The 13,830-nt window shown below is 38.9% G+C and overlaps 1 protein-coding gene across 7 annotated transcripts in view; it reads left to right on the forward strand.

Annotated features, from left to right (window-relative positions):
* Positions 1–13,830, forward strand: part of Vwa3b (von Willebrand factor A domain containing 3B) — a 197,238-nt gene that overhangs the window by 78,068 nt on the left and 105,340 nt on the right. For 5 of the 7 annotated variants that reach the window (XM_090336461.1, XM_090336462.1, XM_090336458.1 and 2 more), the window contains exons 13-16: positions 182–280; positions 6,842–7,024; positions 11,454–11,584; positions 13,385–13,545. In XM_090336461.1, the coding sequence (XP_090192587.1) occupies positions 182–280; positions 6,842–7,024; positions 11,454–11,584; positions 13,385–13,545 (574 nt within the window). The remainder of the gene's footprint in view (positions 1–181; positions 281–6,841; positions 7,025–11,453; positions 11,585–13,384; positions 13,546–13,830) is intronic. The other 2 variants (XM_090336459.1, XM_090336464.1) reach the window with 2 other exon arrangements.

Genomic DNA, 13,830 nt, shown 5'->3' on the forward strand with positions numbered 1-13,830 from the left:
GGAGACTTTAGCACACCAGGATCTGGTTTCTTAGGATCATTGAACTTAAATTATTTTCTCAGAATGACTTTAATATACCCTTTATTTCATAAGCCTTTTTCCTTTTTTTTAAAGCAGAAAATAAATTTTACTTGTTTATGGATCTTTTTTGAGTATTTCTTTATTTTTTTCCTCTTCTAAGGTTGGAAGCTCCACAAATACTCTTAATGCCCTGAAAATTGCTTTTGCTGACAAAGAAACACAAGTAATATACCTTTTGACAGATGGGAGACCTGATCAGGTATTTATCAAGCTTGGAAACAAAGAGAGACTCTTCAATACTCTGAAAATGACTACTAAGAATGGGTTTGGGGACCTTTACCATTATCCTCAGAAAAGCTGTTGAGATACTTCTTTGGCTTAGGGTCGCAGATCTGAGGTGAGAAAATACACTGAGGAATTCCTTTGTGTTTCATAACAAAGATGAATGAATGTTTATGTGTTGGTAAAAGTTTTCTGCCTAAGGAGGCACACATCCATGGATCTGGAAACCAATCCCAGAAAAGGAGATGTCTGCCTTCCATCGAGCACTGGTTTATATTACTACAAGCCTAAAAGTGAGGAGATTGTCTTTCCTTTGAGGACTCAATCTAAACATGTCACTGTGCAATGTCCTTGCTTTTATCCCTGATTTTAGCTTAGTTCTCATTTAAACAAAAGCATGCCTTTCTGGTGAAATGTTCTTTGTTTTGCTTAACCTGACAGGAAAGTATTTGACAAGTTTGAGAAGAGTCTGTTTAGCCTCTTTTGAGATTTGTGAATGAAAGACTAGTGCCCTAGTCATTAAATAAATACAAGTCTTTCCAGACCAGCACAATGTCAATCCACCGCTAAAGTGAATTAGTATCGACTTGTATCCTCTTTTGTAAGATGTTCATGTATGTAGACTGCCAGGCAAATCTTCTAAAATATTTTGTGTCAGCTAGTTCAGGGATTAAATAGTAAAGCAGCTAGATTTTGCCACAGGATTGGATTTATAGCTGAGAGGTAGTATGTAAAGCGAAATTTTATGTTAAATGGTTTTCCTATCCACTTCAACTTTCTCTTTGAAAGGAGTGTATTGTGTCTTTCTTACATTTCTTGTGTGATAATTTGAAGTTACAAAGACGAGTAATATCTTACCCCTGCATCAGAGAAGTTTATATATAAAGAGGGAATATGCTAGATATTTACAGTTAGTTGATGCAATCCAGGAATCAGTTGCCTGTGCTATGTCTGGAAGTAGAAACACGGATTGTGATATGGGAGATGAAGAAGGAAGGTTCTACCTAGGAAGGGAAATTTGAGATATATCTAGAAAGGGGAGAAGCAGTTTTGTGAGTACAGGACATGAGAAGAGCTGAATGGTATCTTGGGTGGATGGAGTAGATTCATAGTAGTGTCCATGCTGAAGTGAGAAAAGTGGGTGGGAGGAGGTTGTGCTAGTCCTTGAATGCAGTATTGAAAAGGTAGAGGTCACTACAGTCAGAACTCCCAGAAGAGTAAATTATTCTATTTACAATATTTTAGAAACATGTTCCAGTAGTGGCTGGTATAGGCTGACTGTCAGAGTTGCTTGCTACTGGACTTGACAAGGGCTAGTAAGGGTCACCCCAGCCTCTAGCAAGAGAAGTAAGAATGGGGGGAGGGGACTGTCTCTAGACATATGAGGACAAAAGTAGTGTTGACAGGACTTGGACCAGTTTGGAAGCAGAGAATGGGGAAAGGAGTCAGATGACTCATTCTTGGTTTATCATAATAATTACACATAGATCAAATTTAAATCTCAAGGAGCAAGCTGGCTTTGTAGTGATTCTGTTTGTACACCTGTGGATTCTGAGATACCATGAAGCTCTAAGAAACATGAGGGCAGATCCTAGTTGGGAAAGCTAAGAATTACAATTTCAGAGTTGTCTGAACAGGGCCTTTTTCTTATCTTTCTTAGAAGTGTGTGTGTGTGTGTGTGTGTGTGTGTGTGTGTGTGTGTGTGTGTGTATGTGTGTGTGAGATTAGCTGTACCAAGGAGTTGCCATTCAGCAAAGCAAACAAAGCAATTTATGAATACAATGAGTCTTGGTCAGTGTCACCTCTTTGAACATTCTTACCCGTCCCTCCCACCTATACCATAGTTTTCTTAATTTTTTTAGTATATGCATTGAACTCTGTACTCTTTTCCCCTCTTTCTTCTCTTCCTTTGTGTACTGCCCTCCCATTCCTCTCCTTAGCTCTACCCTACCCTTTTTAAGTACCCATCTCCTTTCTAAGGCTGCTTGACTTCTTCCCTTAATCTATTTGCATTTCTGTTAATACATTTGTATACATTTGCATACTTCCCAAAGTAGTTACATATTATTTATGAACTATTTCTAGCTTTCATATGTAAGAGAAGACATGTAACCTTTGTTTCTTTGGGTCTGATTCACATATTAAAAATTATTTTGGACTATCGGCAATTTTTTTTAAAAAACACTGAAAAAGAAGAAATGGTAAACCACTCATAATTTGACTTGGTGTTCTGTTTTTTAAAAAAAAATCTAATATGCAGCATACATTATTTTCAATAATGAGGAAATCTTCAGAGGTGTTTGTTAGGAAAAGTGGAGAAGGGAAATGGCCAGACTCAATTTCTACAGACAAGGACTGTTTATTGAGGTACAGCAGTGAGGTGCAGCAACCTTGCTGTGGGAATGGAAGTTGTGCAAGGGGGTAGATTTGGGGTCAGACTTATATGGGTCTTAATAAGGAAGCAGAAAATAAAAAATAGGCTATGGTCTTTTGGCGCCAAGGGCAGGTTCCCTTAGCCAGGCCCAGAATGGAGTGCTCTGCCTGGGGTGAGGGAAATTTCAGCTAAGCCAAGGTCCTGATGACCTGCCTATGGTCAAGAACTTGAGCCTGCACCTGGGAGACCAGGGAGAATAAGGTGGGAGTTAGTTCTTCATATTCTGTCTTTAGATGCACAAAAAGATTGGGCTCAAAGGGGAGAGTTTAGTACTCAATAACTGTACCATATGATGTTTCGAGGATTTAACAAAGCTTTTACTTTCAAATTAATTTTTGCTAATTTTAAAATGGCAATCCATTCACATAATTATTTATTACAAGATTACAAAAACTTCTTCCTCTCGTTCCAGTTCACCAGGTAGAAGATAACTAATATTACCAGGTTCTTTTACTTACTTTTACTGAGGTTTGAACTCAGTAGGCACTTTAACACTTAAGCTACCCTGCTTATTGGTTGAGATATGGTCTCATAACTTTGCCCAGGGCTGGCTTTGAACCACAATCTTCCCAATGGAATCAAATTCAATTAGACACACATCTTTTGGTGAGCATGGGCATGGTAAAAACTGCTTGGAGAAGCATGGGGTAGGTTAACTGATTATTTGGGGACTTCTTTGAGTCAAGAAAATGGATGTGATGAAGATACCACACTTCTGATATGGGAGAATTTACAGGACCATCAACCTGTACAAACAGACCTTCTTCAGTGAAGATGAGCTGTTTTCTGCTGTTCCAGGATTAAAAGGAGCTGGCAGCCTCTGTGATGAGTGCCTGAGGAAGTCCAGGGCTGAGGAAGTTTTCCTTACAGCTTTATAAGGGACAGACAGGAAATGTCTGTTCCACAGCCCTGGAGAGCTTCTAGAAAAAGCAGCTGGAAAGAGTAAGTAGATGAGTCAAGCTGGAGTTGTGAAAAGTTCACAACTTAGTAGTCCATTTAGCACTCAGGTTGTAAACCAGTAAAGGAATTCTCAGGGGCAGAAGGACAGCTGTGGCTCCTCCCACTGCAGATGAGCTGAGCACAAGTGCCAGCACAAGAAGCAGTCCTATCCTCCTCCCCAACTCTCTAGCACTGCACAGGGGCACTGCAGCATCATAGCAGCCTAGCACAGTGATGCTTTCTGGGGCACAGTACTGGGAAGCATACTGTGATGCAGCTGATGGTATGGAGTGCTGGAAATGACTTTATAGAACTGGGATTATAAGTTTATCCTAGGCACCATCCTTAATGATGTTGGGCTAGTACCTTCTGATATGAATTCTCTTCTATGGCTTAGAGCTAAGCCTCCCTTCTCACACACACATGCATGATGTTCCTGTGAAGGCATTTCACAAGTATTTAAAAAAATGTATTTAGTACCTTTAAGTAGTTTTACAAAGGAGCTGCCATTCAACAAAGCAATGTATGAATACAAACTTGGGCAATGTTAGCCCTTCTAACATTCTTACCCACCCCTTCCAACACAGCCCTTCCCTCAGTTTCCTTATGTATGTATTGAATTTTCTTTTGCCATTTAACAAATAAGTTTGTGTATAGAATGCATCTTGATCTGGTCATTTTACAAGTATTTATTGAATAACATGTACAGACTAGTTTCTGCTATCAGCCAGAAGATTCAGAAATGGAAAAGATAGACAAGGTGCTTGCTTTCTGTGAAGTTTATATTTTAGTAGAGATAAGACAATGAGCACATAAATATATGGTGCTAGGGAGGGAGCATACGAAGAGGTGGATATGCTGCCCACAGTACCTGACATCCATACACTAGGTACTGATATCTCAGTTGCGAGCCAGTAGAGGAATAGTTCATGGCAATATTGTGTCTGTCTAATTAGCAGAATTTAGTTCTCACTCTAGTCTGGTATGTGGAGCAGAGTAGCAGAGTTTGGAAGTCCCTGTTAAGAAGTGAGACTAATGATAGTACTTACTTCCAAAGACTGTAAGTAAAGCTTCCTGGAGAGAGTATAAGAATAGCTCCTAGAAAGTGCTCAGAAAGAGAAACTGAGTTGAAGGATGAAGAGTCAATGACTCATCTGCTTTGCTCCCTTCTTTCTGTAGACTTGAAGAGGAATTGCACTAGCCTTTCAGCTAGATTAAGATTGGTGTTTTGTTAGGAAACCAGCTAATGGTGACACTGTTCAAAAAGAAATATACTCATTACTTGGCCTGTGTAACTGGAACCCCTTTGTACATCACCTTTCCAATAAAAATAAAATCAAAAGAAACCATCTGATGGTCAGGAGAGATGAGCTTATATGTAAGCATGGACTTGAATCTGAAAAGACTGGATTCAGAGATTGAAGCTGTGGGAAAGTGATGGCTTGCATGAGGCCAGGTCTTGTGTAAACAAGCTTTTTTCCCTGTGCAGAGTATGAGATGCTCAAGGCTAGCAGTGCTGAGTCCCAGAGTCCCCTCTCATCCATCACTGTCTTCCTAGGGTGCCATGAACAACTATTTGAGGGCAAGTTAAAGATCAAAAGGTAGGAACTGCAGGTAGAGGATAGGAACTAGTTGAAAGAGCCAACAAGTTAGATCATCAAAGAGGGACTGCTGGCATGGTGACATTCAGAAGAAGGGACCAGAACAGTTGGAAACTGTCTAAATGTTCTCAGCTGGTTGGTAGTTATGAGGAGGAAGTTGGTAGGAGACATTTCCTTTCCTGAGGGTTGAGTTATGGTTACTGAAAGTTGATCCTCACTGAGAGAAAGTCTTTACTGCACACCAGAGTAACAAATCATGGATATTACTCTAGTTCTAAAATGTGAGAGTCCAGTTTTGTCACTTAAGAGTTTAGTAACATTAGAAAAGTTAATCTTGCTGAGTCTCAGTTTTCTCTACCTTTATATGGAGCCTATACATTTAGTTGTCCACTATTGGTGATTATTACTGGAACAGAAACAAAGTATCAGACAAATGATGGATGAAACAACTGAGAGTGTCTATGTGTCCGTGAGTAAGGAGTCGTGGCAGCTAGTCCCGGTTGTACAGTGACTCAGGGACGTCTCCTAGAAAGGGGGAGGCTTTCTTTTATCTCTGTGTTTTACTATCTTGGTTTATGATTTCCATCTTCATGGTCACAACCTAACTATTTCCCATCCAGGACAGAAGAAGGGAAAAGACATTGGTGTCTTTTCTTAATTATTATTTTTAAAATCTTTCTCGTCTTCTGATTGGACAAAGGGAATTCCTCCCTGGGGACTTGTGCCTATATTTCATTGGCTAGAAGTAAGTAGCATGATCTACTGCTGCAGAAATATCTAGAAAACTGAAATATATATGTGTTTTTTATTGTGCATTTGCATTTTGCTTTTTTCAAACTGGGAATATTATTGCTATGAAAAGAAAAACAAGGCTGTAATAGTTTAAAAAGAGATAGCTAGCGAGCGAGGAGCTAGCAAGAGAAATAGAGGGAGAGGGAAAGGGAGGGAGAAAGAGCAAATATTAGATGGGCAACTGATCATTATTTTCATAGCTACTTCATGAGATGACTAAAAACATAATTCTGAATTCCTAGCACATGGAATAACTTTTTAAATGTATGCCTCATCTTTCATTTTCTGTGGAAAGCAAAATGCCATGGCATATCAGAAGCTGAAAGTTACTTTTCTAATGTAGAAATTTTAGAAGTCATGTTGAGAATTCAGGGGAATCTTTATGTGATACCAATGGACCAGAATGTTCTACCCATGGGTTTTGACCCCAGCACTTTAAGCCATCTAGAGCACAGCCCAATACTTTGATAGCAGGCATCAAATTTACATGTACCTAAAGTTGATGAGTTCATCTGAAACTCTCCTAGCTACTTTTTTCTATAGTAGTGTGGGACCTCAGAGATCAAGGGCCAGGGGCTGTTGATCTTCATAAACTCTTACTGTCTAGCAATATTTGTTTATTGAATTGAACTGACACATTGACAAAAGGCCACTTACCACTATATGAGAATTCACCAGTTCTGAATTTTACCATCTATGGCAAGTACTAAGGGTTTTCTCATCATACTTTTGTCTTTCATTTTCTCTTTCCCCATCATTCTTATCCTTTCAGCCATCAACAGTGGTGATCAAGCAAGTTAAAGTTTATCAGAAAATTCCTATTCATACCATCTCATTCAGTTACAATGATGAGATTGCAAATGTGTTTTTGAAAGAGCTTGCTTCTCTGACTGGAGGAGAATTCCATTCTTACAATTTTGGCTGCAAGGATCCCACACCTCAGGAATTGGATCAGGTAAAGCTTCATGGCTCTTGAGCAAGCAGTATTTATTAGCTTAGCTGAGAAAACCACAACCATAAACAAAACCAACTCAACCAAATTAATTGGTTGACAATGAATATGCAAATATTTCTCATATAGTCCAATGGTTGCCTGAGCTAGGACACTTGTGAAAATGTAGGATCCAAGCTCCTAATTTATAGTATCAAATCAGAGTATAGGTATGGAAACCTAGACATCATCTTCATTTATTTTCTTCATTTTTGTTGTTGTTATTATGGACACTTTCAAGCATTCACAGCAGTATATGGTCCCAGTGTAAGCATCATTCAAATTTAGCAATTATCAATGTTTTCTCACATGTTAGAAATCTGTTTTATTAGAGGATCCTGGGGTCCATATGTGTAGGATTTATGTGTGTGCATGCCAGTCCTAGGGCTTGACCTGAGGACCTGGGCTCTGTCCCTGAGCTTTTGTGCTCAAGGCTGATACTCTACTTGAGATACTACTTCACTTCTGGCTTTTTGGTGGTTAATTAGAAGAATCTTGTTGAGTTTCTTGCCTGCGCTGCCTTTAAAACTCACATCTCAAATCTCAGCCTACTGAATAGTTAGGATTACGCATGTGAGCAACCAGTACCAGCAAGGATTTTGTTTTATTGATTTTAATTTTTTTTGCCAGTACTGGGGCTTGAACTAAGGGCCTTGATGCTATTACTTAGCTTTTTTACTCAAGACTAGTACTCTATCACTTGAGTTACACTACCACTTCTGGCCTTTTGATGGTTAATTAGACAGGCTTTTGAACCATAGTCCTCAGATCTTAGCCTCCTGAGTAGCTAGAATTACAGGCATGAGCCACTGGCACCTGGCACATATATATGAATTTTTTTTTGCCAGTCTTGGGCCTTGGACTCAGGACCTGAGCACTGTCCTTGGGCTTTCTCAAGGATAGAACTCTACCTCTTGAGCCCCACAGCACCACCTCTGGCTTTTTTCTATGTATGTGGTGCCGAGGAATCGAACCCGGCTCTTCATGCTTGCTAGGCAAGCACTCTAACTAGGCCAAACTCCCGGCCCATATATGAAGTTTTTAACTATTGCTATATGTAGACATATATGGGAAACTAAAAAGTTTCAGATGTCTTCTAATTGCCCAGACTATAAAACCATGTGACCATTTGATAAAGCAATTTATTCTATTTTCTAGGAGAAAATAAATCAAATTCTTTTCTCCAACTCTCTAATCATACCCTAAGGATAATTCATTTTAAAGTTCCTCTTCCAGAAAAGACTATGGGTTTTTCTCATTGTTTGCCCTGAGGAATGACATTAAATGCAAATCAATTCTCATAATAAGCCAATCAGTGTTGCATGAGGAAACTACCTAAGTCTTGGGAAAGAATCATCCAAGATCAGAGAGCATGGTGCTCCAAGATTACCCAAGACTAGGAATAATAATTGCTTCATCAGCTGACAAGAAAACCTCCCAGTCCTTTCAGTATTAGGCATAATATACAGGGTCCTATCTCAGTAATATAAATCTTCAACACAGTCCTGAAGAGAACAAAAATTTTTAAGTAATTTAACTGTATCCTAGAACAAACCTCAAACATTATTAGGGAAAAAATATCCACCATCTATCAAAGTAAAACTGGCAATACCAGGTATCTTCAAATAATCCTAGACGGGTTGCAGGAAAATTTCCCTAGAATGAGGGGAAAAAAACCACTGTACCTGAGATAGTATACTATGTATCTATATTAATTGAGACAACATAGCCAATTGAACACTAATAGCAATATGCCCTTAGCTTGCCCAGTTGATTTTTTTTGCAAAGCACAAAAGCAGTTAATGGAGAAAAGAGAGTCATTCAAAAATTAATTGGAACAATTGGACATCCATATGCAATATAATGAATCTTTACCTCTAGACATCTTGCAAATATTAATGCGCAATTGGTCATAGACTTAAAGGTAAAACTAAAATTTCTAGAAAGAAATAAGAAAAAATATAAGATCCTTATGCAAGGTATAGAATTATTAGTCTAGATACCTAAAGCATAGTGTATAAAATGAAAGAGTAATAAAGTAAACTTTATCCAAATGAACAAGTACTCTCTGATAGACCCTTTTAAATGGATATAAAGATGTTATTGAGTTGTAGAAAGTATATGCAAACAAATATAGAATATGTAAAAACTCTCAAAGTTCAACAGTTAAAAATGAACTTTCCCCTAAGAAAAGAGGAAGAACATATAAGGCCATTTCATTTAAGAAGTTCCACATCTTTAGCCTTAGAGGAATGCAAACTAAATCACCACAAGATATAATTAATTACACATCCATCATAATGATCAAATGTAAAAACCATGACAAGGGGCTAGGAGTTTTGCCTAGTGGTAGAGTGCTTGCCTAGCACACACAAAGACTTGGTTCAATTCCTCTGTACCACATACATAGAAAAAGCTGGAAGTGGTGCAGTGGCTTAAGTGGCAGAGTGCTAGCCTTGAGAAAAGCCCAAGGACAGTGCTCAGGCCCAGGACTGGCAAAAAAAGTCATATGCCTATGATCCCAGCACTGGGGAGGGAGGCAGAGTTTGGAAAATTTTAAGTTCAAAACCAGCCTGGGCTGTATCAGAAAATTTTAAAACAAAACAAAAGCAAAATATCCACAATGACCAAAAAAAACAAAGCAAAACAGTGACAAAAAATGATGGATGTCTGTAAAAGTCCTGAATCATCACAAATGGCAATGTACTTCTGTTACCATAACTTTGTATTTTCTGGAATTTTACAGTATCTGACCTGTTGTACCTCACTCCTACAAGTTAACATAACGTTCTCAAGGACCATTGTTGTAGTATCTGTCAAAGCTTCCTTCCTTCCTAGTACTTAATGCTGTCCCTCTATAGCCACATTTTATTTGGACTGTAAACATGTAATGGAAATGTGATTCATTCCTGCTCTTTAGTCGCGAACAACACTGCTATGTTCTGAACAGCAGACAGATTTTTGTTTCGTTAATGTATATAGTTAGGAGAAAATTACTTGGTTATATTTTCAAATATATATTTAATTTTTGAGGAATGCCCAGGCAGTTTTCTAAAATGACTTCTTTGCTATCAGTATGTAAAAATTTTCCAATTTCTATATATCCTCATTAAAATTTGCTATTTTCTTTTCGAAAAATAATGTATGAATGATAAATAAGAACAGAAACAAATGCTTAATTAACATCATTAGCAGTTAGAGCAACATACCTGAAAAGCATGAATAGATACTGTTGCACAATATCAGAATGGCTAAATTTGAACTAACTCTTCCCAGTATTTGCAAGGATGTGGAGGAACTGGAACTCTTTTTTTGTGGCCAGTCATGGGGTGTAAACTCAGGGCCTGGGCACTGACCCTGAGCTTTTTTTTTGCTCAAGGCTAGCACTCTACCACTTCAGTCATAGCACTATTTCCAGCCTTTTCTGTTTATGTGGTACTGAGGAATTGAACCCAGAGCTTCATGCATACTAGGCAAGCACTCTAATACTAAGCCACATTCCCAGCCCCAGTAACTGGACCTTTTATTCATTACAGGTGGAAATGTAAACTATTACTGCTAGTTAGAAAGGAGTTTGATAGTTTATCCCAAAGCTTGAAATTACCAATTATTCCAATTACTCTAATTATTCCACTCTTACATTACTCAAAAGCAACGGAAGCCAATGTCCATACAAAGACCTGAACACAAATATCTCTAGCTTTATTTATAATGACTTGGAAAAGGCTCAGTTATCCATCAATGAGTGAATGAATGAGTACATTTTGAGAGGTAATAGAGAACAACCCAGCAAAAAAAAATGAACTGTTGATTCACACTAGAACATGAGAAAAATCTCAAAATAATTGTGTGAGTGAAGGAAGCCACACAAGGAAAAGGTATCCATTGGGTAATCTCATTTATATAAAATTCTAGAAAATATCAAAACTAATGTGTAGAGACAGAACACTGAGTAGTTCTTTGGGATCTGGGAAGGAGGACAGGTTTACAAAAGAGAACTTTCTGGCAAGTGATGAAATGGCATGACCTTATTCATAATGATTGCACAGATGTGAATGTCAAAACTTTTCGAGCAGTACACTTCCTTTTTTATTGTGATGTATAGAGGGGTCACAGTTACATACGCCAGACAGAGGTACCCTCTTCTCACACACTGACACCCCCTCTCATGTTTTTGTTCCCATTTCCCTCTCCCTACCCCCTCGAGCACTACACTTTCTATATATCCAATTTTATTATATGTGAAATGGCTTGTCCATGGGGCTGGTTAAAAATGGAATGATGTAAGAGCAGCAAGAAATTGAATCCTTTTCCTAGTGTAGGTTGTTTGTTTTGTGTAAAGTGCTTGAAATCTGAACTCTTATATAGCCTGGTAACCTATTTCTCATTTCAGAATGAAGATCTGATTCTTTTGGTTCAGGAAATGCAGCAAGGGTACAGTGACCTGCAGAAGGTGCAAAGCCTGTATTCAGAGTGCTTAATCATGGATTGGTGGTACAATGCAGACAAGGAAGGAGACAGCAAGTGAGCTGGTTTTGCCTCATCTCCCTATCACTCAGGGTCTTCTTAGGCTCTTCCAACTCTCCTGGATACTTCCTCCCTCTGAAATGCTCTGAGAGATTTTTGGTGAAATAACTACATAGTTTATTATGTTAGGACTTTTCTTTAAGGAAGGAGAGTAATTAATGTGTATCAGTGGGCATATGTACTTTATATTCTCCACCTAGGGCCCTCAGCCCAAACAGTGACAGGGCGGACTGTGGTTAACAAAATTTTCTGGGTTTTCATAGGTGAAAAAATTCCAATAGTTCTCCCATCTTTCTTGAAAGATTTTGAGAATGGGATGGCAGGGGGGGGTGGAGGGAGGGGATGATGTTTTTGTACACACAAGCTCTGTCCATTCTGCCAAGGGCCACATAGTACGGGTTCAGGCACACAGAAGGATTATGGCAGATGAAGTCACTAGTAGGAGTGGTGGGTGGGGCTCTGGGAAGGAGGAGAGCAGTTAATGGTGCTTGAGTTTGTTCCAGAAATTTTCCTTTGTGTTGCTGCTGTGTTCAGAGCTTCAAAGAGAGAAATGCTGGAAAATACTCCAGCATTTCTGGATTGCTCCAGATCTAGATTATCTCCAGGACATTTCTTCATGTTCTCTTATTGCTATGGGAGATCCAAGACAAGGAGCCTTTAGAAGAGCTTGTTGGTTGCTGCTTTGGTTAAATAAATAGGTTTCTATCCTGGAGCTGGTGGCTCACACCTATAATCCTAGCTGCTCAGGAGGCTGAGATCTGAGGGTGGCAGTTCAGTGCCAACCCAAGCAGGAAAGTCCTGACTGTAAAAAAATAAACAAACAAAAAAACCCAACTACTTAGAAAATGACAAAAGTGGCATTGTGGCTCAAGTGATAGAACACACAGAGAAGCTCAAGGACAGCACTCAGGCCGAGTTCAATCCCCAGGACTGGCAAAAAGAAAAGAAAAAGAAATTGGGTTCTGCTGGATGCTGGTGGCTCACACCTGTAATCCTAGTTATTCAAGAGGTTGAAATCTGAGGGTGGAAGTTTAAAGCTAGCCCAGTCAGAAAAGTCTGAGAATCTTATATGCAATTAACCAGCAAAAAGATGGAAGTAGAGATGTGGCTCAAATAGTAAAGGGCTATCCTTGAGCAAAAAATGAAAGGGAGAGTGCCCTGGCCCTGAATTTAAGCCCCAGAGTCAGGACACACACACACACACACACACACACACACACACACACACACACACACACACACACACACACACGGCAGCAACTGCAGAGGGCTGGTGCAAGAATTCATGGGCCACATAACATTATTAGATGTGTGTGTGTGCGCACCCATGTGCTTATCCTAGGGCCCAAACTCAGGACGTGGGTTCTGTTCTTGAGCTGCTTTTGCTTAAGGATAGCACTCTACCACTTGAGCCACAAGACTACTTTCAGCTTTAAGACTGTCATGGACTTCAAACAGAAATCTTCATATGTCAAGTCTCCAGAGTCAATAGATTTACAGGCATGAGCCTCCAGCACCTGGCTATAACTATTGCTGTTTTTTAAATTGATTTTTATTGTAAAGGTGATGTACAGAGGAGTTACAGCTAGATAAATCAGGTAATATATTCACTTCTTTTTTGAACAGTGTCACCCTTCCATAACTATTCTTATATTAACTCAAAGAGGGAGTGCTAATTTATTTAAGTTTGCAGTGCTCAGTATTAATATATTGCCTTACTTCTTCTTGTTGGAAATCTTCTTCTCTTCCTTTCTTATTCCTTCCCTTCCTTGATCTATTTTTTTTTTCATCTAAAAGCAGGCATCAAAAGGAAATCTCTGCAATGGTTTCAATCCCAGAAGACAGTGCAAAGCCTCAAGCCGGGGGTGAATCAGCAGTTACCTCACCCTTAAATATATTGAAAGTACCATGGGATTTTCCAAATGAAAACATTCAGAAAAAGAAAATCCTCCATGCAGGTATCAGTTGGCCTTTTTATTGGTTTTACTTCAATGAAAGAGACTCAAAGAAAACTCATAGTATTTTTAAAATCTTTATTTCATTGTTAGGGTGATGTACAGAGGGGTTATAGTTACATACTTAAGGTAGTGAGTACAAATCTCCTTGAACATTGTTACCCTCTCCCTCCCCTGTTTTTCTCCCACTTTATTTTTTAGCAACCCCTGCCCTGGTAGGGTTTGTTTTGTTTCCTTTTGCTTTGTTTTGTGCTAGTACTGTAGCTTGAACTCAGGGCCTTGTGTTCT

This window comes from Megascapheus bottae, chromosome 7 (assembly GCF_031878675.1).
Source record: "Megascapheus bottae isolate mThoBot1 chromosome 7, mThoBot2.hap1, whole genome shotgun sequence".
NCBI lineage: Eukaryota > Metazoa > Chordata > Mammalia > Rodentia > Geomyidae > Megascapheus > Megascapheus bottae.